Source organism: Falco biarmicus, chromosome 11 (genome assembly GCF_023638135.1).
Source record: "Falco biarmicus isolate bFalBia1 chromosome 11, bFalBia1.pri, whole genome shotgun sequence".
Classification (NCBI taxonomy): Eukaryota; Metazoa; Chordata; class Aves; order Falconiformes; family Falconidae; genus Falco; species Falco biarmicus.
The window spans coordinates 2,617,332-2,643,165 of record NC_079298.1 but is presented as its reverse complement, the minus strand read 5'-3'; the positions used below and the strand labels follow the sequence as shown (position 1 = coordinate 2,643,165).

Here is a 25,834-nt window from a genome sequence, read left to right as displayed (position 1 = left end):
CAGAGGCAGGGGCCCGACGGGCTACTCCCCGCCGGAGCCCACGGGGTCGCGCCGACGCGTGGGCCTGGACGCTCGGCCCGCGCCCCCGCGCAGCCCAGGGGAGCGGGGCCCCGAGGGGACGCCCCGGTGCGCAGTGCCCGGGGTCTGCAGGATACGGCCCCGCGGGCCGCCCAGGGAGAGGGGCCGGGCCGGGGGCGTCGCGGGCAGACCCGGGCCCGCCGGGGAGACGCCCGAAAGCCGCTTCCAGGCCGGCGGGGCCGGCGGGGTCCCGCGTCCGCCCCCGCTCTGCCCGCCGCGCCGTGCCGTGGCTGGGCGGCCGGGCGGGCTGTCGCGCTGCTCTCAGCCTCGTCGCGGCCAGAAAAAAAAAACAAACCAAACCACAACACTGCTTGCCTCGCTGCGGTAACGGCTGTCAGGGACATTAGGACTAAATTCTGTCCGGGGTTTAGATCAGTTTTAGCCCGGGACAAACGAGTGACCGACTACGGACGTCCCGAGTTTACTGGGGCTCGGCACCGCCGCTCGTTCCGTTACGGTCCTGCAAAATCGAGTCCTGCAATTTGAACCAACGGTCGTAATTTTTAGGGGGAAGAAGAATACGGGGCTTCTCCTTTCGTACAGCTTCTCGAAAGCAGAATTCCCTTTTATCAAACTTATCGTATTTCTAAGCGTACGGGCAATTCTCTGTTTGCTTTACTGAGGCTCTGCAACATGTCTTGCGTCTATCGTCGGGCAGAGCTGAAACAAAGAGACGGGGGAAAGATGGAAACATAACGACAAGTTTAATTAAAAACACCTGGCTAGTTAAATACGTGCAGAGAAGCTGACGCCCCGGTTATTTGCCTCACCTGCGACGGACAAGCTGTTGCTTTATTCTCCCGAAATGTTCCGCGAGCACCGGCATTATTTGGTTTGAGGGAACTCTGCGGGGGAGGTTTGTAATCGTGGAAAAAGCGTGCCGGTAGCCTACGGCTGAAGGAAGTGTCCTAGTTCTCCGGGAGCGGCGAGCAGCCGGCTCCCGGCGCCTCGGTCCGCGGCGGACACCGATGTAGATTAGCAACGTCCATGGTCGGTCAGGCTTGCTTTGAACCGCGCTGACGGGGCGGCCTTGGGGCCGCTCAGATGCTCCCGTTTGGGCTTAATGAGGAAGGTTTTACGGCGGGGCGCCGCGGACGCGGGGCGGGGGTTGCCGGGCGGTCACGGGCGCGCGCGGGCTCTGGGGCTGGGCGGCGCGGAGCCCTCCGGCCCCCCTCGCGCGCGCGCCGGCTGTGTCGGGACAGACGTCACCGGGGCCTGCGGCGGGGTGAGCCGTGGCAAGCGGCGGAGGCGAACGGGGGGGGACCCTCTGGGTTTTTTTCGTTGCCGTCGCTGCTGGGGTGCCCCCCCTCCTCTGCGCGAGAGCCGCGCGGCCCGCCGGCGGAGCCGCCATCCCGCCGGCAGAAGGCGGGCCCTGCGCAGGAGGTGAGGCCAGCGAGGCAGGTCCGCGCGGCCGGGCCCACCCCCTCGAAAACAAAACTTTTTTCCTGCAGGCGCTGCGAGCAGAGAGCTGGCGCGGGGTCCCCGGAGCAGCCTCGCCGCGCCCCGCCGCGCCGCGCAGCTGGTATGCGGTAGGGCAGTGCCATGTACTGGAAGAGCGACCCGATGTTCGTCTGCAGGCTGGAGGACAAGGACCTTCCCGCGCTCGGCGGCCCCTCGGAGAAGGTGCGCGGGGCGGCGAGCGGGCGCGGACGGGGGCGGCGCGGGGCGAGCGCGGCGCCGGTGCCGGCTGCGGGGTGGCGGCCGCTCCGGTCGCCCGGCGGCTCCACCGCTTCCCCGGGCGCGGCCCCGCGGAGGGACGCCAAGCCGCTGCCCTTCCTGGCGGGGCGCCGCAGGTGCCGGCGCGGACCCTTGCCTCTGCTGGGCGAGGCGGGCGGCAGCCGGGCGCTGACCGCCGTCTCCCGTGCGATCCCCGCAGGCCGGCCCCGCCGCGGCCGACGAGGACTCCTGCTCTTCTTCCGCCGCCCTGTCGCCGTCCTCCTCGCCGCGGTCCATGGCCTCGGGCTCCGGCTGCGCCCCCGGCAAGTGCGTGTGCAGCAGCTGCGGCCTGGAGATCGTGGACAAGTACCTGCTGAAGGTAAGCGCCCGGCGAGTGGCGGCTTCCCACCGACGTGGCGCCGCGGTGCCGCGCCCGGGGCACAGCCAGCCGGGGCGGCTGGGGCTGGCGTCGTCGTCTCCCGGGGCCTAGCCCCGCAGGCCTGCCTGGGCTGCGGGCACCGGCGCGGGTCGCCCCCGCTGCGCCCGGTGTGGCCCCTGCTGGCGGCGGGGCTCGGGCCGGGTGCTGCGGCGCCCCGGGCAGCGATTCCCTGGCGCGCCGGGAGGGAGCGGGGTGGGGGGTGGGCGGCGGCGCCGCCGCTGGCGCCGTACCGGGCTGCGGACTGCGGAGGTGCCGCTCGAGGGACGCGGGCATGAGCCGCGGCGGCTTGCTGGCCTGGTGGTGTCGGGGAAGGAAACGCGCTGCGGGACCGCGGAGCGGTTTTGCTGGCCTTAGGATTCGGGACCGAGTAAGATCATTTAAAAAGAAAGCCATGCGTTAATGCGGTGGTGGGTATTTTCCTTCTGTTTTACGGCCGGTAGAATTGTTCTGGCTCAGATTTTCTCCCGCTCCCCTTTCAGAAGGGAGGTCAGACAGCCGTGCTAGAAGTCGCTTGGTTCCACTTAGATGCAGCCTTAAATTAAGCCGTTGTGTGTCCCGCAAAGCCGAACACCACCGGAAACGTCTCGATTAGATCAGTTGTTAGATCTCGGCAGGAGCGCAGGGGTCGAAGGCAGGCGTGTGCTGGGCCGGTATGTGTTCCCGTGGGAGCGGGTGCAGGGGGGTGCCATGTACCCTCTGTTCCAGCAAGCCCCGGCCGCCTCGGCAAGGTGTGCTGGGACTGGGAGCAGAGCTAGCTGGAACTTGGTGCCCATCCCGCTAACTCCCGTGGTAGCTCGTTCACTGATCTCTGCTGTCTAAAGGACTGGGATAGTACGGCTTGGAGCAACAGACCTCTAAATGGTTTAGCCAGAGGTTCGAGTTAGCTGTTACCGCTTCCCGCATAGGCAGAGAGAGAAAGGCATCTGTGCAAGGGAACTGCTGTCTTGCTGATGACCACCAGCGTGGTGTCCAACTTCAGCCCTGTAAATTAATGAGAATGTAGATAAGTGACGTCAGATGGGACAAGTACCGAAGCGATCGGTGTCCCGCTCCGTGGAAGAGCATCGGCCTCCGAAGAGGCCGCAGCGAGATGCGCCGTGCGTGGCCGGGCCGTCAGCCCCGCCGGGCGGAGCAGCGCAGCGGCGGCCCGGGGCCCGTCGGGGGGGCAACTGCTTGGGCCGCCCCGGGCCTGCCCGCGGCGCAGCCGTCCTGGGAAATACTCGGGAGGATCGGCTTGACAGCTGTTACCAGCAGCGTGGCGTTGTATCGCGGTGTTGTGAATTTGCCAGTGTCGGGGAAGACGGCTGCCAGCAAGGGCAGCAGCCGGAAGGGCGCTGGGCGGCGCAGAGTGGTGCGGTGCGGCGGGACGGGCGCGGGGGTCCCAGCCCGCGTGCCGCAGGCGGTGCCTCGCGCTCACCGTGCTTTGTCTGGCAGCGCTTTGAGGAAAGGCACGTTCTGGGTTATCGCAGATCTGCTGCTTTGCCGTAGGCAATATCTGGGCTGTTTGGTATGAGATGAGAAATTGGCTCAGAAAAAAAATAAAATTCTGAACTTAGTCATTGTTTGGTTTACATAATTCCTCCCATGCAGCATGGGATTATGCAGAGGGTTATTACTTCATTTTTATGGTCACTCGGAGTCTTGGGCTTTCAAATAATTTGTTTGGCTTATGCATGATGTGCAATGTACAACAAAGAGTGGTCTTTATAGGAAAGAAGGAATGAAAGTAATTGCACTCAATTTATTTGCCCCAAAATTATATGCAAGATTTCAAAACTGCTGATTTCTGCTGCTTTCCGTGACTATGTCTAGTTTCACTATGGATGTTACATGTTGGAGAATTCTTGAATTTGCTATTAAAACAAATGCTGGTATCTTGAAACTCACGCTTCATTCACTGACTTGGCTTTAACAGAAACCTGGCAAAAGAAGATGTGATTCATGAGGTGTTTCTGTTTTGCAGACCTCCCCCCTCCCCCAATACTCACATCTTAAAATTTCAAATTAATCCCTTTGCAGAGTTTGTTGTTTGTGAAGCAGGACTTTTTACAGACTGGGAAATACAAGTATGTAAGTTAGCTGCCTTCCTGAGGTCATGCGAGGCCAAAACTTGCTCTGTTACTCTAATGTGATGAGAACAGACCTGGGCACAAAATATCTACGTGCAGCTTGAATCTTTTGCTTCCTCTCTGGTGCTTTTAATTACAGACTAAGAGAACTTACTCTGAAGACCTCTATCAAATTATTTAACCCTTAATACGCATGCAGTTCTAAAGGAAAAATGTTTTGCCTTGAAGATAAATTTTCTGTGAGTAGTAGTACGTGTAATTTTTGGCCTCATCTGTATGGATAGAAAAAATAGTTTTTGTAAACGTGAAATACAGTACCAGTAGCACGAACGTTGAGGGGTATTTTTGCATTTTTGCAGGTAAACGACCTCTGCTGGCACGTGCGCTGTCTCTCATGCAGTGTTTGCAGGACTTCTCTAGGAAGGCACACCAGCTGTTACATCAAAGATAAAGATATCTTCTGCAAACTTGACTATTTCAGGTATATCGTAGGAGATTGTAATTTTTTGGATAATGTTACTCTTGCTTGTTACTCTTCACTTAAGCCACAACTAAAATGCACAACGAGGCTCTTTGGTTTTTTATTTGCTAGGTTTCTTTTCGGTAGTTAAACTCTGACACATCTTGTAGAGGTACTTGGGAAACCCCAAGCCTGTCTAATGTAATTACCCCCCAGGACTGGCCTTCTGCCCCTCTGTAACAACATTTATAGAGCAGTTCACTTCTGCATGCGCGGGGGCCAGGGAAGTAGGTTGAGTCCCTGCCACAGCAAGGTTGTAAAGCTGTCGTATGTGCGAAGAATCATCCTTAGGTGGTGTCGATTGAGGGTACAAGGAAGAGTTGAGGTGGTACTCTGTTTGGGCTAGCACTTCACTGGTGTGAGGCTTAGGGCATCACGTGGAACTACAAAAACAACCCAGAATATATCCTGTGATCTTTAAAACAAACTTTCAGCAGTTACACCTTTCTGTGATAAATCTGATTTAGAACATGAACCATTCTCCAAATTTAAGGTCTATTCCTGTAAGGAAAAAACTTATTTATTCGTGTTGGCATTGAGAGTACTCATGATACAAAAATCTTTAGTCCAGAAAGCAGGAAAAATTTTTGCTGTTAATTTCGATGTGATTGCTAGTGCTTCCCTAGACTAAACCATTTATGGAGTTCTCACCTGTGTAGTGAGTGGATGATGTTCAGCTAGTCAGTATTGACGCTGAAAGAGAGGGAGAGGGCAAGTTGAATACTGTGAACTTCTGGAAAAAGAAAGTGTTCTGGGACTTCAGAAAAAGACCTTCCAAGTCTGCAAAGATTTTCAGGACAAATTCTTATCTAAATAATCAGCATATCTTGGTGGCTAGTTTCCTCTTCAAAGAGAAATATTCTTCTGCGGTAATGTAAATACTTGCAGATATTTGAATTTCTTTTAAAATCATAATGTTGCGGTAATTAAGGAAATAACTATGAGGATACAGGTTGTCCCTCTTCTGCTGAAGGGAACCGAGTGATTGTTGAAAGTTGATGTAGCTAAATATAATAATTCAGGCTACCACTGGAGTAATGTGAAATACATTTGAATAATGGGGAGAATTTTGAATACAGTCAGCTGTTTCCATCTCCCACTCATAGCTTTTTAAAAACTAATTATAACAGGGAAGATGAAGAGCGGTGAATTTGTGTCACAGTTAAGATGCTTCAGGTTTACTCTTTGCCTTATGAAAATATTAACTTCCGTAGTTCAGTAGTGGTCTTGCCTTAAGCTGCCAGATGCAAACTTGCTGCTTTTTTTTTTTTTTTTTTTTTTTCTCAATAAAAGCACAGTTACGCTGTCACCTCATCCCTTATCCCTTGCGGGTGGCCCATTTCCTGCAGGTCTCAGCTCCGCTACCCCTTCCTGGTCGCCTCTAGCCCTCCCAGAGTCACCATCTCACCCGAGATGGTTAGTGTCTGTGCCTTCACCCTCCTGTTGCCTTTATTCTTGCAGGCGGTATGGCACCCGCTGCTCCCGCTGCGGGAGGCACATTCATTCTACTGACTGGGTCCGAAGGGCTAAAGGAAACGTGTACCACTTGGCATGTTTTGCGTGCTTCTCCTGCAAAAGACAACTCTCCACTGGAGAGGAGTTTGCTTTGGTGGAAGAGAAGGTCCTTTGTAGAGTACATTATGACTGCATGTTGGACAATCTGAAAAGAGAAGTTGAAAATGGTAATGTACTGCTTTTGTTAAGAACTATGTTTGTGGTTTAGTTTTAATCAAATTGTTGGGGTTTACCTCATCTTCCTTATTAAGTGGTAATTACCTGGCTTTACTAAGGCTGGAAGCACAGGTTCTTGAATTAAAATAATGTGCAAATTATTTTGTTTTAATTTTTTTCAGTTTGTGTAACTTGTTTTCTATCCTAAGGAAAAGAGAGCAAGGGCATATCTAGTTGATAAAATGTCATGCTGGATTTATTTTTTCCCTCGCTTGCAAGGGAGTAATTTGGGGTGTAATGGGTAATGGTGCCAGATCAATTTAACTTTGAACAGAAGGCGGCTTTTTTTTTACAGTTGAAATTCAGCTGCCTAAGTACTGTTGGCTATTGTTGGAGGACAGTCTGAGTTACAAATAACATCATTTTGAATGTTTAGCAGATGATGTTGTTTTCTTTTTAATGCTTCAGGTAATGGGATTAGTGTGGAAGGTGCATTACTAACAGAACAAGATGTTAACCATCCAAAACCAGCAAAAAGAGCTCGGACCAGCTTCACAGCAGATCAACTCCAGGTAGAGGAAGCGCTAAAAACTTGCATAGCTCAGGCTGGCGCAGGACATGGGTGCTGAACTGGTAGGAAGTCGGATGCGTGTGTGGGGAAAACAGAAAGCTTGCGTGCTTTTAAACTATTTCATAAACTGTCAAGACACAGCATGTTTCTGGAATTGTTTGTCAGCTTCAGCAGTTTAATATGAAATAGTTATTCTTCAAGCTTTTTATTTCCCTGGGGGCAGCCAGTAATTCTGCAGAGTGGAAACAAAAAGGTGGTTCTATTTTGATTGCTCGATAAAATCGATTTAATCAGGCATTTACATCGCTACACATAATGAAGACAAAATATTTTTAGAATTATGTAATGTGAAGAGTTGTACTAGAGATGGGTACTGTGTAGAACTTCAAGACATTAACAGGGTGGAAGCTTGAATTTTGTTGTAATGCCTGCATCTGCTCCGTTTTCAACGCTTCTTGTCTTGTTGCTGCCTTGGCAAGAGTTAGCTCTGGACTGCCTCAAATAGGAGTTATTTTGCCCTCTGGATCACCACTTCACTTAAATTAGCTTTCTAGGGAAATGCACTGTGCTTGGGGCCAGCTCCCTGTGAAAGGGGTAGTGGTGAGGCCAGGTGTAGAGGTTTCAGCCTGTAGTGGGAAGGATGCTGTGGCTTTCCACCTAAACCTAGCTATGCACCCGTGCTTTCAGTTTATAATGTGTCTCTGAATTTCTGGTCACACATGGCCACCACACTGTTCGTTTGCTACTGTCTCTGTCAGAGTTCTGTTTTCTCGGCCTGTCCCCATGTTCGTGGTGAAAGCAGTTGAGAAAAACTAAAGCTGCGCTGTCATAAAACATGTGAGACATTTAAGCATCACCATATAACACAGCATGTGGCTGTCCAAAGCTTGGTTTGGTATTTCAGTTGTGGCTGGAGACAGAATGCGTGGTGAATACCAAACAAGCATGTCAGCAATGATCTGGCAAGGGCTCTGCAAATCAGGCTTGGACTTTTGCGAAAGGGAGCTTTCTCTTCCAGCAGCAGCTGAAGGGGAGACAGGCCCAGCCATCAGGGCAGGAACTGCACTCAGGGCTTTTTCCCCTCTGCTGTCATTGAAACTTCCATGTTCCCCTCTTTTCCTGATTTTAAATGGGTCATAACCTACTTCAGCAGGTGTTGGAGATCTTAGGGCCTCACTTAATGACACTTGTTGTCTGCCCAGCGCAACTGTGTCTATAGCTGTCCTTGATGCTGGTGTAAGGCTTTGCCTCCAATAAGAGAAGCATCAGCCCGATAGGTGATGGATTGTCTGAGTGGCAGCATGTAGTAACACACCTCGTGAAGCACTTGTACAAGAGGGTGTCCACGCTTCTTGATGTCTTGGTATGAAAGAGTAGGAAGGTAAATAGTTTCAGCATTTCTGAGTGTGGAGAGCAGTAGCCTGAATGTTTAAAGATGAAACCGGGGAAAATGTGCAGACCATCAAAGGTCAAAATCCAGGAATGAGAAACTACAGTTTACTAAGTTGCTGAAGGTACCATGCAGAAATCCGTGAAGCCTTACTTTCTTAAATAAGGTAAACTCTTACAGGCTCTAAAACTGTTCAGGATGCAGGCCAAGCTGACATCTACTTCCTCACAGAAAAAACATAATTCATATCCTAATGACAAGTGTTCACTTAAATTTCCTGTTAAAAAAAAAAAAGTGTAAGCAAACAATTACATGGTGCAGGTCAGCCAAGGTGGAGCCTCTGTGTTCCTTGGGTCGATTAAAGGTAAACAAGGCACAAAGTGCTTCCCAGTTGCCGGCATCCTCCAGGCAGCTGAAAAGAGGGTCAGGTTGCTCTGTATATGCAAGATGCAGATAGCAACTGACAAGTTCAGAGGTGGATCATAGTTCCTTCCTTCCTTATGTGGCGCACCGTGGTCTGCTGCTACAGAAGTTTTCTTTATCGAGTGTGTTTGAATTGCTTTGCAGTAGATTTTCTCCCACAGTCCTTTTAATGCAACCGTAACAGAGTGGCTCCTCCTTTTTTTTTTTTTTTTTTTTTTACTGCCACCAAGCGGAATTAATTTATATCATTTCTGGTAAACGTCTCAGCATAGTTAAGCATAATAAGGGGTAGCTTGTATTTTTGGCTTTGAGGGTTGATTTTTTTTTTTTTTTTTTCCCTTCTGCACGGTCTGAGAGGAGTCTCTAATGCTGCTCTCAGGACTGCACACACAAAAACTACAATCTCTTACCTTGCCTTTTCAGGTTATGCAAGCACAGTTTGCTCAGGACAACAATCCGGATGCACAAACACTTCAGAAACTGGCAGAAAGAACAGGCTTGAGCAGGCGTGTTATACAGGTAATTGTGCAAAGTTAGTTGATTAACAAAGTCTGGTACTCATCCACTGGGAATACTTAATAACGGTTTTCTCCAGGTTGTTATTCTGAGATGGAAAAAGTTCTAAGCTGGCAGTTTTAGCATAGCTTCCGACAGCATCCCCTTAGTCAGGAACAGGTCTAGAACAAACCTGCTAATTTGGAAATCTTGCTGTATTCCTCTTGCACTTTGTATGGAGGATTAATAATCTTCCAGGAAGAAACTCCTCAGACTAAATAGTACAGAAAGTGGCACTGAGCTCTTCTAAATACAAGTTTTTGACTTTAATAGTCTGTTCTTAAGACCTGCACTCTTTTTGCAAACATCTTCAGGTTTGACACGTTAGGTGCAAGCACCTGGTGATCTGTTCTAGGGAACAGAGTTAAAATATATACCCATGGCATGCAAAACTGAGAGAAACAGGAACTTAGAATCTTTGCCTGAAGATGTCTCTCAGCAAACACCATATGTGGGCTTTTATACACAAACATGAACTCTTATATAGTACACATTATGTATTTATATGCTTGTATAAATAAAAAGTTTGCGGTTCCTTGGGCTCTTTCTAGCTTGCAAAAATGGAGTGTTTATATAGAAATGAGGTATCTGGCAGCTGCAATCAAGCCTTAAAAAGTACAGAAGATTACATGTAGAGGAATTATAGAGGACTGTATGAAAAGTTTATTTGTAAAAAATTTGTGGTGATTGCTAAAACCATGAGGTATGAAATGTTAAAAAGAAAAAAAAGGGGGGAATTGTAGAGGAATGAAGCTGGGTTAATTAACATTGATAACATACAGCTGTGGGCTGGCTTCCTGGGCGGTGGGTTGGCTGATGTAGACAAGGTGCAGGTGTGGCTGGTTCTGTTAAGGGGTTGGGCAGCCAAGGAAGAGAGAGGAGGATGAAGGAGAGAGAGCGAGCATGTGCATCCTGGATGAGGAGAGACAAGATGAGGAGAAGGCAGCAGAGGGACTGGTGTGAAGAGTATGATGGTATGAGATGGTAAAAGACCTTGTTGCAGCCGGCTAGTTTTGGAGAGTGCCATGACACTTTCACACTTCTCAATGTGAAAAGGAAAGTGGGTATCCTGTGAGAAACCCGCTTTGTGGGCAGCGGGGCTTGGGCTGTGCCCCGTTATGTGTGTGGGCAGCAGCCCCAGCAGGGCGTGGGGCTGCAGGTGCCGTCGCTCAGCCTGTGGGACCCTGCAGCCCTCGCTGTCCTTCGTGCTGCCGGTCCCTGCAGAAGCCTTCCTGGCTTGACCGTGCTTGCTTGAGGCACTGTGTAGGCTGAGAATGGGTATTTCTTCATTTGGACAGTTGGGGTTATGTGAGTGGCCTGATTAACTAACTGAATTCAGCTGAAGTTAGAATGCTGAGGGTTTTATTATGCTAATGTTGAAACAGAACCCAATCTATCAACATCACAGAAATTTTTCTCCCTTCTCAGGTGTGGTTTCAGAATTGCAGAGCACGCCACAAGAAACACGTTAGTCCTAATCATTCGTCTACTGCTCCTGTCACAGCAGTTCAGCCCTCCCGGCTGTCGCCGCCCATGTTAGAAGAAATGGCATACTCTGCGTACGTACCCCAGGACGGGACTATGCTAACTGCCCTGCACAGCTATATGGATGGTAGGTGTAATCGCTTCGCGTAGCCACGTAAAACCATTCTTCATTGTAGCAAGAACAGTTTACCAAGTACTGATTAATGAAACTTAGTGCATTTTTAATTTCTAGTGTCCTTTATAGAGTATCTTAATACTGTCCTTGCTATCTGTGTCTCATTAAGGGCGCCTCATCAAGCAGTAGTCCTTTGCTGTAAGAGCATAGCTGAAGATCTGGGAATGAAGACCACTTTTTGTGCTTCTTCCAGCCTATGAATGCTAGTAATAGGAACTCAAATGCTTGGCTTTTTTTAAACACCCATGCCACATTTTTTAATGTGTAATTTTAATGAAAACTGTTTACCACCTACTCCTTGGCTTTTCCCCTGGGGGACTGTAGGTGAACTCAGTCCAGCAGCTTCACTGGAAACTTAAGCTTCCCCCACAGTAAGACATAGTGCAGGGAGCAGGGTGGTCAGAAGTACTGAAACAGTCGTCGTTTTTATTTTGTCGTCAATACTTTGACCCAGCAAGTCAACTTTGGCTTGTGTTTGTGATTAGAAGAGACTGTGAGGGTTTGGGGAGAACTGGACTCTGAGCTGCATGTGTGGCCTGAGCCTGTTTTTCTCCAAGGCAGTGGTGTAAGGTGGGCTGCGGGTGGAGGAGTGTGAATGCTGGGCGAGGGAAAACAGAGCATGCTGCAGCAGCTGGGAGCAGTGAACTGTTACTGCCCAGCGGGATTTACTGGCTTATAATCTTTTTTCTACCACAGATGAATCTGACGGGTAAATATTTTTGTCTTTGTAGCTCATTCACCTACAGCTCTTGGACTCCAGTCTTTGCTACCCCATTCAATGACACAACTGCCACTAAGTCACACCTAATTCCTTTCTGTCAGGGATACAAGCTATTAAGGATATAACCTGAAGTCATTTATTGTGTATTAAAAATATCATTGGAAAGGTATTAATGTTAACTTTTTATTTAACATCTAAAGCATTTTCAAGATCATTTTTGCTGCCCAGGTATGTAAGTATATTTAGCCTGCAAGACACTTTTATGGATTCTACATAAATAACTATTACGTTGTTTACAAGCCTTATTAAACACTTTTTTTTGTATTGTCTGGAAGTAGTCCACTCTAGTTATGTGTGTTAATTTATTTGTCATCGAAAGAGCACTTTGCCTAAAAGAAAGGACTGACAATTGTGCAAAATGTTTACAATTCTTTGTGAAATTGTAGTTTATCATTAGTTTGTAAGTTATTGCTGAAAGTATTACCTGTATTTGAGTTGTATACAGCCTATATGTTAAAGCTTATTTCTGTGAATTTACAAAAATAAATTTTGGTTGCAAATATTTTCAGAATGAACTGAATAAAGTTTCTGCTGTAGCATGTCAAGCAAAAATGTTGCTGTGTTTATGGCTGAACTGTGATTATTTGTCAAGTGCTTAACCTGAGTCTTCAGTTTTAAGAGAAGGTCCCTAGTATCCTTACATATACTACACCAAACCCTTTCAGGAGTGTTCACATCTGTCTCGATTGATTTTTAAAAAAAACTTTAATGGGCTTAGTCTTGAAACACTCCAAATTACTACTTTAAGTATACACAAAACAGTGCTACTCCTGAAGGTGCACACCTGCAGGGCGAGGGAGATGGTGGATGTATGGGCTAGACTTTTAACTGTGGCTTAAGTTAGCAAGTAGAGGACCTGAATTTGCATCTTCTTTAACATTTTGAATTTTTACTACTTCAGCTTCTCTTTTCTTCCATGGTTTTTACCTCATGATTTTGTTAAGCAGGCTGGTAACCAATGTGCAATACTTCGAAACAGAGTCTGCATTTTTAAAGTCAATTTAGTTCAGTATTTTAACTGACCTGTATAGAACTGCATATGAACAGACTGGCATTCAGTCAAATGCACAAAAGTCTACTGTGTTTTAAATTGTTAATGTGCTAAGACTTAATGGCAAAGCATGTTTTGGTACACTGATTTGATGGACAAAGGCTAGTTGTGTACTATCGATTCAACTCATTTTTGCCTTCACAGACTAGTTCCTTCAAGGATTTAAGACTAGTAGGTCCCGTCTGCACACCTAAACTTTACTTGCATCAGAAGGAAATCATACTCTTGAAGCAGGGGGTTTGTCCATATGTGTGTGTGGGTTTTTGTTGGTTTTTGTTTTTTTTTTCTTCTTTCCTAACTCTCGAGTTAGTGTCACTACTCTGTGAATTTTTTTTTAACTTCCTGGTCAAACCATTTCAATGTGGAAAAGGTAGCATTCTCCCTGCTGCAGTGGAAAGATGATGGCTTCTGAGGGCATGGGCTTTAATGGCAAGCTCTGAATTATTCAAGTTCCCTAAATTAAATGTTGGCACTGTTTCAAGTGCTACTCACAGATGTCTGAGCTAATCTGAGTAGCAAAAGCAATCTGTTTGCACTGACACAGTGGTTTGTCTAGGCTAATATTATCCTGCCACTTTTTTTTTTTTCCACAGAACACTAAAGACATGGAGTGTTGTGGAACTTGATTGACTTTACATTTTATTCTAACATACGTGACTTCTTAGTGAAATACTCTGGGTGGAACGCTGAATTTGGTATGCTGTTTTCAGTACCTAAGCTAGCTCCATGTATCTTTGATACAAAGCTGCATGCATATTGGTAGACAGACTGGTTTTCGTTCATTTGTTGGGTCTGATATGCAAGTAGGACAAGATTACTGCTCAGCTTCTACCAGTTAAATGCTAAATAATGCTAATCTAGATCTTAATGCAACTTGGCAATTTAAAATACTATCGAGTTGTCTTGTTTTAAAATGTGACTTGACTTCTATCAAGTCCCTTGGAAAAAAAAGTAATCATTCACTCTAATTTGAAGGACTGAACAGCTTCAGGTTGCCTGAAACGTAAGTCTAAGCTTATGTATGAAACACTGCCTTCTGTTCAGTTCCAAAGTCAGTGCAGGATTGAAGTAAATGGGGAGCAGCTTTCCTGTTTCCCTATGAAAATAGGAAGCAGCAGAACTGATCTTTGCTGCTGTGAGTGCTTGAGCAGCTACTTGTAAGTGCAGCTGGGGAAATGTAGCATTGAAAATGGGAAGCCCCAGCAGAGGATCTGGACTTTCGAGTCTTCCCATTGAGAATGCCAGACCTGTGCCGTGGTAGCTTCAGCTGTTGCGGCTGGTGTTAGGCTGCATGGGGCTGACAGAGCACGTGGAAAACAGGACAGCGTTAGTTTGCTGCTCTCAGCTGAAGCTGTTGCTGTAGCCTGACTTGCAAGTCTGAATGCTTGTCGTCTTCTCCTGCTTGTGCATGGGCTTGCATTTGTGACTACTGCTGAGCTCTTCTCACCCTGGAGCCATCCTTACTGCCTCTTGCTGTTAAAAGAGTAACTTGGATGTTGCCGGGCTGAGGAAATTTATGGACTTTCCTTACTAGAAGAGAATGCAGCTATAGCAGGAACGGGTAGAATGCTGAGTCGGGGCCTTTTAGACTGCACAGGCTCAATGTAAAATTGAGGAGATGTATGAAATTATCATATGAAATAAATTGGTCTTAACATCTCACTTAAAAGCGACCTGCCTTGAACAGAGAACAATACAGAGCTTTGCCTAGTGCTCTGCTACATGGGTGCTTTTGCAGAGCACTGTATTTGTAATGTGTCCCCTCTGATCCCAAAGTGCTTAGCCTGCGAGGTAGGGTGACAGTTTCTATGCTAAGTTGCAATACAACATATCTTAAAAAATCCAAAATAGAACTAATGATGCAGAGCCTATTTTGCATCAGGAGGTTCTCAAAGGAGGAATTACCACTCTAACAGTTGTGTCTCAAAAAGTACTGTGAGGAGACTGGCTATCAACTTCCAGTCCTTTTCTCCTTCCTTCCCTGACCTGTCCAACCAATGCAGGTTGGGGCTAGCTGGCATATTGTGTGTTGCAACAAGCAACTACACTGCAAACTAAAACTTATTATTTTCAACCTGCTGTAGAAGGAGGGAGAAATATACACGAAAAGTATCCTCCTAGTGCAAACTTCACAGAATCTCTAAAGGATGTCTGATTATTAGAAGTTGGTAGTATTTCAGTTTGCAGTAGCCTATTGGTATAGCATCCTAGATATTTTGACATTCCAGCTGTTCAGTGGAAATACAGGTTTGTGTTCATATAAAGGTAAATCTGAAAAGTACTTTGGGCATTCTCTAGCCTGCTTTTCACCCTCAGGCACGATGAAATATTTCAGCTACCACTAGCAGAGATGTTTGACTAATCTGTTCTTCAATTTCTCCAATAGTAGAAATCCACAAAAACTCTGGCACTTTCTTAGGGTAAAAAATAAATAAATTCCAATAAACCCCCCAGACTTCTCCCTGCCAAACAAATCCAATTCACTGAGTTTTTCATACCAAGTCACGTTTTGTAAATGTCTTAACTGTTTCTATGCTGTTTTCTTTGTCCATCTTCTTGAAGCACGAAGCTCAGTTTTAGCCAAGCCCCTACTGATGCTCAGCAGGAGGATTAGGGCACACAAGTTGGTTGCTGCTGTGTGTTGCAGGGTGATGACTGCTTTTCTTCTAACAACACTGCCCTCCATGTTCTGCTTGTCACAAGCTGTTATCTTGTCCCCTGATGTTCACCCCTCTCCATAGATTATTGCAATCTATTTTACCATATTGAATTTCACCCCACTTCTTTCTTACTATTTCTCCAAGTTTTCAAAACAATTTTGAATTCCATTTCTGAGTTTCCCCGGTTCTGCCTCTTTTGTGTTGTCAAAAATTCACTAAGAATCTCTTTATTCTGTCACTCAGGTAATTACCTAAAATACTGACTAGAACCTGACCCTTCGGTAATTCCGTTTTTTCAAACAAGAGAATGTATCGTGTGAACTGCTTGCAACAGCTTACTTTCCAACTTTGCTATCCTAGGTTATGTCCCTGTCTTGCTTATGCCAGACAGCGATGTGTACAGCTTCTTGACCACACACACAGCTGTTACAGGCAATCTCATTGTTTGTATTCTTATTAATGCTGGCGTGGTTGAGATTATAAAATTCTTGGATAAAATAATTAGACAAATGAAATAATGCTTTATTGGATTCCCTGGCTTTCCTCTGCACAGTTCCTGGGCTCTAGACACCGTTTCAGTCCTGGTGTCTCTCCAAAAATAAGAGTTGATGGTTTGGAGAGGCTGCTATCTAGCTCAACTGCCCTAGGAGAAAGTGCAGCAGGCCCAAGCTACCTGAAAACATTTAGTTTGCAATTATCTAGAAAGCTTGCTTTTGTTGACCTTGGTACTAACTGTACTAGTGACTTGTTCATAGATTTCTCTCTATGTTTGATTGGGGTTTTTTGTGGTCAAAGCTGATACAAGTGAAGATCCAGTTTGGCCTTCTGGTACTCACTGGCTGTAGCTTTGATCTGAGTAACAGATCAGCACTAGCCTTACTTTTGATTAGATTCATTCATAAATGTACAGAATGCTGTTTTCTTTACCCTTGCTGACATTTGCTAATGCTACCTGATTCTGTGAGTTGGTTTTTGGCCAGAAGTCCGTGTTTTTTATATTTGCATTACAATAGCCATAACTACCTTCTGTCTCCCTTCCGCAATTACCTCTGAAGCTGAAGAGTTGCTTAAAGTTTAGGCAAGTTGATCTTACTACACTTTGACCTTTCCTTTACTCTTTCAGTTTTTGTAGGTATAGATAACTGTTATGAATACTTTTCGCTTCTGAAAAAACTGATGATTCTTGTCTCCTCCCCCAGCCTATGAAATGTCACAGCTCAGCTCTGGGTTGGTGGTATGCCTTCTTGAACCCCCAAGTTACCATCTTGCACTACGCCACCCCTTAGGACATGTGAAGTTAGTGATGTTATAAAGATGGGTAGTCAAGTAGACATACAAGGAATAGCGTCTTCATAAAAGACACTGTTTCCAGAAATATTTCAACACATGTACCTGTGCTTTTGTCCCCCTTTTCCTTGTCTCTTTTAAAAATTACACTGCATTTAAAATCATTACTGATTCAAAAGTCACAATAGTCTCTGACAGATAAACCTGTTTCTATCCTTCATTCAGAATGACAGCTGGTTTATGAAGTATATATTATTAAAGAAGAAGTTGCAAGCCTTCTGCTTTTTGTACAAGCCCACGTGTAACCCGCTGTAATGACCATCCCCGTTCTCTGCTGTGCTAGCGACATGAATGCCAAGGCAGGAATTCACAGAAGGCCACCGCTCTGATCGCCCCGTGCAGGGCCAGTGACCAGCTGCCCGGAGCCCTGCCGACCCTGGCCCAGGCTTCACGTTGTTCCATACTGCCGATTTCACCCGTGGCTGTTATCATTACAGTAACTTACGTTTAAGCTCCAAATATCCAGCTACTCCATATGTAGTCCCTAGATGACTACTTGGGAAAAAGGTGTGCACCTGCAGCAGAAAAAATTTTGCAAGTTCAAAAACTTAACTTCTGCCAACTTAATTCAATGTATTACTGTTGTTGCTTGTTAACTTTTAACTCCTGCTCATTCTACAATTAAAAATTAAGCTACTACACTTGTCATACAAGTCACTAACAGCATGATAACCAAGCTTTTTCAAAAAAAAATTAAACAATTTATTAGTTTAAATGTAGAGCAGAAAAAGAACCCTGAACTGGTTTAGTAAATTTTTGAAAATCCAGTTTAGTTACGTGTGGATGAGCCTCCAGAATAGTGACATCTAGGGACAGAGAAAGATAGTACAAGATTAATAACAAGAAAGACAAACTGCTTCTAAGTTGTTAGTAAATGGATTTACATTGAAGTATATGTTTGCACATTTTAATGCTCCTATATTTCCTTTTAAAATAGAATGAATAGTTACTGAAAACACACCACTCTGTTAGCACTCTCTCTCACACGTGTTCTTGGATGGAACCTAAGAGAACAAGATACTGTAGAGGGTCTCTGCTGTGACAGTGGGTACTTCTAACTGGCTTTAACACACAGGAATGGAATGCAATTCTAACATCACTTTTAGAGAATGACCTTCTGTTGTCTTATACAGCTACCCTGGTTTCAAGCAGAATAGTTTTCCTTCCAAGTTACAAGAGGATGCCTTTTCACTCGTAGGTAAGGTTGTCACTGATGTTCAGCCCGTTGAGAAATGCCGAGTCCAGAACATGTTCTGAGCAAGCTGACATTCTGACAGCTTCTCTGTTCCTGGAGGTTTAAAAAAAAAAAAAAAAAAAAAAAAAGGAATACTGTGGGTACTAACTGTGTGCTTTCATCAACAACTTAACTTTGAAAAACAGGTATGTTTGGGATTATGTCACTTAGAAGAATATTATCTCAAACTCTAGAGGTCTACATTTTTTACAAGACCACCACTAAAATTATTTACAGTTTTTTTCCAATAAGTCTGGTAGTAATAACTGCAACACAAGTCTGTGACGATAGCTATTTTCCTCTCCCGTGGGGAAAAGGATTACTGTAGACTGATATGCTGTATAAACTGAACTTAAAGACTTACTGAGTCATAGTTTTTCCATATATGCTAAAACAACTCCCTGTCAAATGTTTTCTGCATTGTTTTAAAGAAATTGCGCATCAAGAGTAGTCTCCAAGAGAAAAATAAATCTTGATTCTTATCTGCATTCATCCTTTATCCTGGCATCCATCATTATCCCCAGCTGGCTCATTATCATCACTTACACTTTCTCATTCTCTTTAAGGATGATGGTTTTATATTCCACACTTGATCTTGACTTAGGCAGACTTAAACCTTCTAGAATCAAATGGCTTTAAATCTGATCTTCTATGAAATGGATGCCAGGGAAGAAAAAGAACAAAACTAAGAACCTGTTAGCAGAGGAGCTTTTAAAATGTGCAAAATCTTTCTGGGCTACACCAAACTTACTTGTTACAACTGCATCCTCTTCCGTGGCACTCTCTCCTTCATTTTCCCCTTCTCCACCAATCCTTGAGAGGAGCCTAGTTCGCTCATGCTGCTTAAGGGCCCTGTTGCAAAACCTCAAAAGGCCAAGATAACAGACAGTATTCACAACTCACAACAAAGGCAGTGGCTCTCTTTCTGCACTCAGGTGTAGACGCTCAGGGCTTATTTCTTTGTTCTAAGCTGCTGCAATAATGGCCATATGGTTTCTAAGCATTTTACAAATGTGGCTCTGTGTGTAAGGACACCAGCCAGAAATGCAATACATGCCCTTCTCCAGAGATGCATCACGGAGATCGCTTAAAACTGCTTGGGAGCCAGCCCAGCCATACAGCTTCTGTGGAGTAGTAAGGGTGGTTTCAAGTGTAAACTTGCCCTAGAACCAAAATTTTGTTCTTCATCTACTGGATTTGAGGGATAAATTGTCTGGCAGTCACATTTTTTTCCTAGTAATTTAAGTCTGTGCAGTGTACTCTGTATTTTCCAAATATACTCCCCTGAGATGAAAAATATGACTGATTTTAGAATCAGTGCTGACTCCCAGCCTACTGACTTGCTGTCACCAAATGAGGTAACACAACATAACTCTTCTGAGGTCTAACATCTTCTCACCAGGCTGCTGGTGCAATACGGTACCTTCATGCAGGCTATTGATCACTCCCTTCTTGTTAAAAACTGGGTAAATCAATTTGATGGGGACACCCACAGTCAGTCTATTAATATTAAAGGTACTTCCAGAATGAAAGAATTACAGCTTCTTCCAGGAGTAGGATCAGGGCTAGGGGAAAAAAATAATCTCCAAGCTATGTCTGGCACTACAACAGACTAGTCTTAAATCAGGTCACCTGGGCTCTGTCAGTAAGTATTCTGGACTACCATTTTGAAAGGCAGAGCAAGAAGTGAAAAATCAAATCTATATAAAGAGACTTTTGAGAGTAGGTTTTGACAAAGTGGCTCAAAACAGAACAAAACCAATAAGGAAACAATACTACTTCCACAAGAAAAAGAGCCCCCCAAAAAATAATTAAAAAATCACACAATCTAATCTAAACACTGAGCTATAAAGATGCACCTTTTCCTGATCCTGTTCAGTTTTCTCTCTCATTTTATATTAATGGAAATGTGCAAAAGGTTTTGGTGACTTCTGTGTGTGCGAAAAAGCAACGTGTGGGAACATGCTTTTAAAGCATCCAATAGAACAAGGACAGATTTTGCCTCTTTGTGTCATGCTGCCGGCTCCAGCACAGCTACGCTCCCATCATAATTGCTTTTATGTCAACACATGGTGATCTTATGCAGGAGCAATTATTCATGCAAATATTAAGATGACAAAAAGCCATCCAACATATCATCATTATAAGAGGGTATTTACACCTTCAGAATGGACTGTACCAGGATGAACTGGCAAACAGGTATTGACCAGGGTAAAATCTATCAAGAAAAAAAAACAGGGTGTAGCTCAGACCAGTTTAGACAAATGCTTTAAAAACACCATAATTTATAAATATATATGTGTCAGTATGTGTGTATGCATGTGTGTGCGCTTTTCTCTCTTCATCTGGTTTGTGCTTTAAAATGTACTCACTTCATATGTTACCTATAGCTGTGAAGCCCTTAAGTTAAAAAAGGAATAATGAAGTAAGAATTTACTCTTTTGGTTGAAACAGTTAAAAACACAATGTAAGATAAGTGAGCTTTACAGTATTTAATCATGGCCAGGATTAGCAGCACAGGTGGAGTAACCAAAGTCAAATGTTTGACTCTCCATCTGCCATTCACCTCCCTGCCCATCTTTTCTTTTCTACTCCTGCTAATTTGGTTTTTTCCCCACACAAGTAAGGATACAGCAAACCAACAGCAGTCCTGGGAAAAGACCTCGTAACTGCCTTGCTGCCTGCAGACTGCACATCCCTCTCTCTACACCGCTCCCCTCCCCGCCCCCCCCCCCCCCCCCCCCCCGGGACTTCTTCCCCACCCCTCTTGTAAAAAGCTTTTCCCTGTTGGGCACACACATGACTATGTATCAGCTCTCTTTCAGACACTGCTGTCTTGTGGTTGGTCGGGTTTGTGTGTGTGTGTGTGTTTTTTTGTAAGGCCCTCGGACATCTCAACAGGAACCAATTCCACCCACCCCCATCCCCCGAATGATAACTTCTATCAGCTGCCATCACAAACTGCACCAATGTATTTCCCAAGCTGACCTCGTGGGAGACAGCTGTCTCCTGCTCCAAACTGCCTACAAACAAAGTTTATCACCAAAATATGGGAAACCTAGAGCAAATAACAGTACACCAGTATATAAAAAAGTTACACACTTTCTTATGTTAAAATTAAGCCATTGCATTTGAAAGTCAGCTAATCCATTTAAAAAAAAAGACAACAACCCAAAAACAAAACCACACAAGGAAACATTTTGATTTTTTTTTTAGTGTGAGTTAGCAGGTCATCCATGAAAGCTAACTGTAAAACTATCATTTAAATAGGATGTAAACTGTAGTTTGCTGAATTCAGGAACAACTAACAGACACCCTTTTTACTATTTCCAGAAATAATCAGCAGAAATACTGGCATTTCTAAAACATGTATACAGGCACTTACCCAAAATACGAATTTAAGACAAAAAATATGTGCATATGCATGTTACACATAGTTAAATTCATAGAAATATTACCTTTTAATATGCATTTTGATCTTCAGTGTCTGTGCAGCAATTTGTGCAGGTGTCTTGGTAGCGGACTGAAACACCAAGACATACTCCACAGGGTATGTTCAAACCTGCAGCTACAGTTCTCTTGTCATGACATCAGTTCAGAAAGAGCTGCCACCACTGGACACCAAGAGCCACTAATATTAAGCTCACAAAGATAACATTGACTTTTCTAAGCTGTGGTGGCCCAGAGCCAATACAGCTGAGTATTATATTATGATGTGTTGAACTGGTTTGGACCATTCTTAGTGTCCTCACAAAATAACCCGGCTGTGAGCTTAATCATACCAATATGATAACGCTATTCAAGTATTTAGTTTTCCTGTAAGAAACTGGAACTGCATAAACTAAAAAAAAAATTAAAACAAAAACAAACCACAGGAACAACGCCCACTCCCCCTTTGACATTATCATTTGGAGCAAATTAAGCACGCAATCTTCTCCTGAGACAACTATGATTCTTTCCCAAACTTGGGCTCCTTCAGACTCCAAAATTAAAATAGATCAGCCGTAGAGCCCAGCCAAACCAACATGTTGAAATGAGAACCTGGGACTTGATGAAATGAAAGTTGATTCAAGACAGGAAATTGAGTTGGTCAGATGTGTTGAAAATGATGGCAACCAGAAACTACATTATGAAGCTCTGTATGAAGCAATCCCTTCTTTTCCTTCTCCAAGCCACCTGCAGTTGTGTGGATTTGCAAAGTAGCATGCCAGTTCCTAGAAGGAAATGCACCACCAGCAACCTTCATCTGCAAAGGCAAACATCACAGGTGGTACATATCAAACATCAGCCAAGACAAAACCAGAAACATTTTACCCCATGTTTATGACCAGGGTCTGTTTCATTATAACAGATTGGTTACGTTATCACTTCCTTCTTCAGTGGATATTGCAGCCAGCCCGCACCGCTGCTGAGAGCACCACTGTTCCATCCCAGCGCAACTGCAGCACGATTACTGCCGCACGTGCCCAAGTGGAAAGGCAGGCAGCCACTCTCCCTGCGCAGGCACCGATGCCAGTGAGGAGAGTTCCCCAAGCAGGGCACAGAAGCTGGTGCTTCCCACAACAAACCCAGCGATTAAAGACGAGCAGCTGTGCTGCATCTGCTCAAGTGATGGCACAGCTCACTGGTGCACACCCCAGGCCTGTAGGGGAGATTTGCAGGGTGCAACGTTCCCCTAGGGTAACTAGAAAGAACAAACCTTGCAAAAGAAGCAGGATCCCTGGAAAAGTCTGGAGATTAGACAGCCAGGACACAAGAGAAAACTCAGCAGCTTTTGAATTCATCTGGATGTGGATTAAAGTTTCTATGGCATGCAGCCAGCAATAGATTTAAATGCAATATGAATGGCAAGAAAACCAAGTGTGATGTAAAACATATTGGTCTGCAAACACATTTAAAAGGAGGCAAGAAGACAATTTTGTTAGTAAGCCTGACATTTTCTGAAGGAGGACAATACAACTATTAGCTGCAGTCAGTTCCAACAGACCATGTGTGTTAACAGCAGATACTGATGTAGTTTAAAAAACAACTAATCCAGATTTAATTAAAATAACTACATACATATGAGACACATAGTAAAGGTCCTCTATGCTCCAAAAATCCCCTTACAACTGTGCTTTAACATACACAGTGCTTTACTATTGTTGTTGTTCACTGCTGCGGTCAGAACTGAACTTCACAGTGATGCGTTACAGAACAAAAAGCCAATTTGTTTGCCAAATTTGCATCTGATCAAATGCTAAAAGAAAAAGAACAAGAAAGGGTATGCTTTTGTGAAGATTTACTGTAGAACAGCAGCATCCCTTAGCTCTTCTGAGCAACTGTTCTCTGCCAGGCTTGTACCTCTGCCCGTGTGGCATGGCCTTGGCAGCCTCACTGCTAAGCTGGGCTCCAGTACCGAGGGATACACCGGTAGCCCCCTGAAGAACTTTTACAGTTCACCTTTCCCTGTTCAGTTTTTCAAACTGCCCACCTCTAAGCCACGCGGGCTGAGCCATTCTGCTCCCCGTGCGGCTCTGCCTTCTCACAATGTGCCTTTTCCCGCCACCCCCCGAGCACAGCGGCCTCGCGCCTCTGCTGCGCTGGGCCAGTCCCGCTGCTCACAGCCACGGTGGCACAGCTGGCTGGCCAACACAAACCCACCAGCCCCCCCCCAGAACCGATGGCATTAAACCTTCTCTAAGAAACAGCATCCTACAGTGTAGGCCTGATATACTGCCCGTTTACCCTCAAGCGGTATATGCTGAGCTCTGAATTTAAAGTTTCTGTGTACCCTGTGAGCTTCAGTGCATCAGTTTGCTGTCAGTCACCGAACCCTGAACACACAGCCACGCTCTCCCCCTTGAGGCACCGCCAATGTCGCCCCCCGCTGCAGTTGCACTCTTCTGCCTGGCTGGCCACATGTGTCGGCATCGTTAGCTTGTTGTGCTAATTCAAAACTTCATCTCGAGGTTTCATTGCAGCGATTGCTGAATGCCAGCAGCACCCTCAGACAAGGCTCCCCACATACGGAACGACTTACAACGCTTGCCTTAGCGGCTAAGCGGGAGCCCAAAGCCCCCCCTCGCCCTGCCTCCAAACCCCGCCCCACCGCCGCCGCCGCTGTAACTCGGCCTCAGCTCCGAGAGGCTTTTGCGCTGCTTTTGGTCGCGTTCTCCCCCCGCCTGCCAGAAAAACGCACTTCGGGCAGAGGTGGTGCCCCGCCGGCCTCACTCGTCTCAAGGGGCCACCGGCCAGCCTGGGGCCGTGGCCTCGCCACAGCTGCTCCCCGGGAGCCGGGAGCGGGGCAGCGCCGAGAGCGCGGCGCCCCGCTGACCTCACCCGGAGGGAGGAGGGAACCGCGCCGCGGGGGCTGCGGGGGGGGCTGCGAGCGGGGGGGCTGCGAGCCGGGGGGCTGCTCCTACACCACAGCGTGCGGGTCCGCCTGATTTAACAGGCGCCCCGTCTGCTGCAAGAGCCCGGAACAGTTTCCGCCGACCCCCCGCGTGTGATTACCGCCGGGCCCAGAACACTTACACGGACGATGTAACAAGTGACCCTCCGGCCTCCAGAGACGCAGCGCAGGAGCCCGCCTGGGTAAGGAGCGCGGCGCCCCGCCCCGCCCCGCCCCGCCCCGCCCCGCGGCTGCCAGCCCCCGCCCTGCCGCGCGCCCGCAAACCGCCCCGCGGCTCGTGCCCGCCCCCCCCCCGGCCCCGCCCGCGCCGCCGCCTCACGCCGGGGGCGGGCACAGCCCCAGCCGCGCGCCGCGCACACAGACACACGCGCTCCGTTTTGTATCTAAATGTTTATTAGAACGATCCCCAAGAGCTGTAAAACATTGGAGTAGCAACAATATTAAACCTTCAGTTATCAAAGATAGGCAGCGCGTTCCCATTTCTGCACAGCAGAAGCATCAGGGTTTAGAGCTCAAACTGTCGTGCTCATGTTAGTTTGGTTTTGGCAAGGTAATAATAAAACTTTAATAATCATATTAATGACACAGTAACTTCCCTTCCATTTCTTGAACCTCAAACAGTCGTCGTCTTTTTTTTTTTTTTCCCCCATGATTTTACAACTCATTATTTGGGACAAAAACATTTGGACGTCTTGTAACATAGAGTAACAAACAATTCCAGTATTAGTAGCACTAGTGTTACTGAAACATGAAGGAACAGTTATCTTTCTAATTTGATTACAGTGCAGTACAAATTACGTATTACCTCAAAAACCACCTGTATCAAAAGTTTAAAAATTTAGAAATTAAAAACCACTTCCAGAATAGCAAATTATCGGTCTTGAAATGGAGAATGAACTTTATGCTTATGAACACGCAAGGAGATGCGCTACAGGAACATACTATGTATTTGCTCAGCTTTTGTCCTCCCGTCCGAAGCAGCCGGAGCCTGGCTCTCCCCGCAGTTACGCAGGTACAACACATACTGTCACTGTAACCAAAAGCAGAACAGGCCCTACTCGTAACTCCACTGTACTGTAAATTAAAGCTATTAAAAAAGCCTATGACTGAAGATGGAACAGTCTTGCATTGTTTTTATTTAATTATTTGCAACACCAGCACTGGCATGTGTTCCCCCCAGAACACACAGCCTACTTCCACCATCTGACAACAGCAGCAGTAAAACCACCTGTGCCGCATCATGCAGTCCAAACACATCTCAGCTTTTCCACAATTCATACTGTACCACTTAATTTGAAATAAAGAGTATTGTTCTTCCTGTCTGGTCTTGTCTGT

At 46.0% G+C, this 25,834-nt stretch overlaps 1 protein-coding gene and 1 long non-coding RNA gene across 4 annotated transcripts; one reads left to right on the top strand and one right to left on the bottom strand.

The window, feature by feature from the left end:
* The first annotated feature begins 1,346 nt into the window (after nucleotides 1–1,346).
* On the top strand, nucleotides 1,347–12,357 carry LHX8 (LIM homeobox 8). Its single transcript, XM_056356101.1, has 8 exons — nucleotides 1,347–1,767; nucleotides 1,955–2,113; nucleotides 4,602–4,723; nucleotides 6,224–6,444; nucleotides 6,902–7,005; nucleotides 9,241–9,336; nucleotides 10,801–10,984; nucleotides 11,764–12,357. The coding sequence occupies exons 1-8, from the start codon at nucleotides 1,621–1,623 to the stop codon at nucleotides 11,838–11,840; spliced, it is 1,110 nt and encodes a 369-aa protein (XP_056212076.1). The 5' UTR covers nucleotides 1,347–1,620; the 3' UTR covers nucleotides 11,841–12,357.
* A 5,192-nt stretch (nucleotides 12,358–17,549) lies between these two features.
* Nucleotides 17,550–24,699, bottom strand: LOC130157170 (uncharacterized). 3 transcript variants are annotated; one of them, XR_008824710.1, is made up of 4 exons: nucleotides 24,622–24,699; nucleotides 21,564–22,351; nucleotides 18,857–18,957; nucleotides 17,550–18,754 (listed from the first exon to the last, which is right to left on the bottom strand). It is a non-coding gene; the product is annotated as an uncharacterized LOC130157170 (long non-coding RNA). The 3 variants fall into 3 exon arrangements; XR_008824711.1 differs by lacking the exon at nucleotides 21,564–22,351 and having other exon boundaries at nucleotides 24,622–24,696; XR_008824709.1 differs by lacking the exons at nucleotides 21,564–22,351; nucleotides 24,622–24,699 and having other exon boundaries at nucleotides 18,857–20,798.
* Between the last annotated feature and the right edge of the window lie 1,135 nt (nucleotides 24,700–25,834).

Bases quoted from the DNA above. Each gene is read 5' to 3' on its own strand.
- LHX8 (XM_056356101.1), top strand. From the start codon at position 1,621: ATGTACTGGAAGAGCGACCCGATGTTCGTCTGCAGGCTGGAGGACAAG. The intron at 7,006-9,240 runs GTAGAGGAAGCG...TTGCCTTTTCAG, and splicing joins TCACAGCAGATCAACTCCAG to GTTATGCAAGCACAGTTTGC. The intron at 10,985-11,763 runs GTAGGTGTAATC...TTGTCTTTGTAG, and splicing joins CCTGCACAGCTATATGGATG to CTCATTCACCTACAGCTCTT.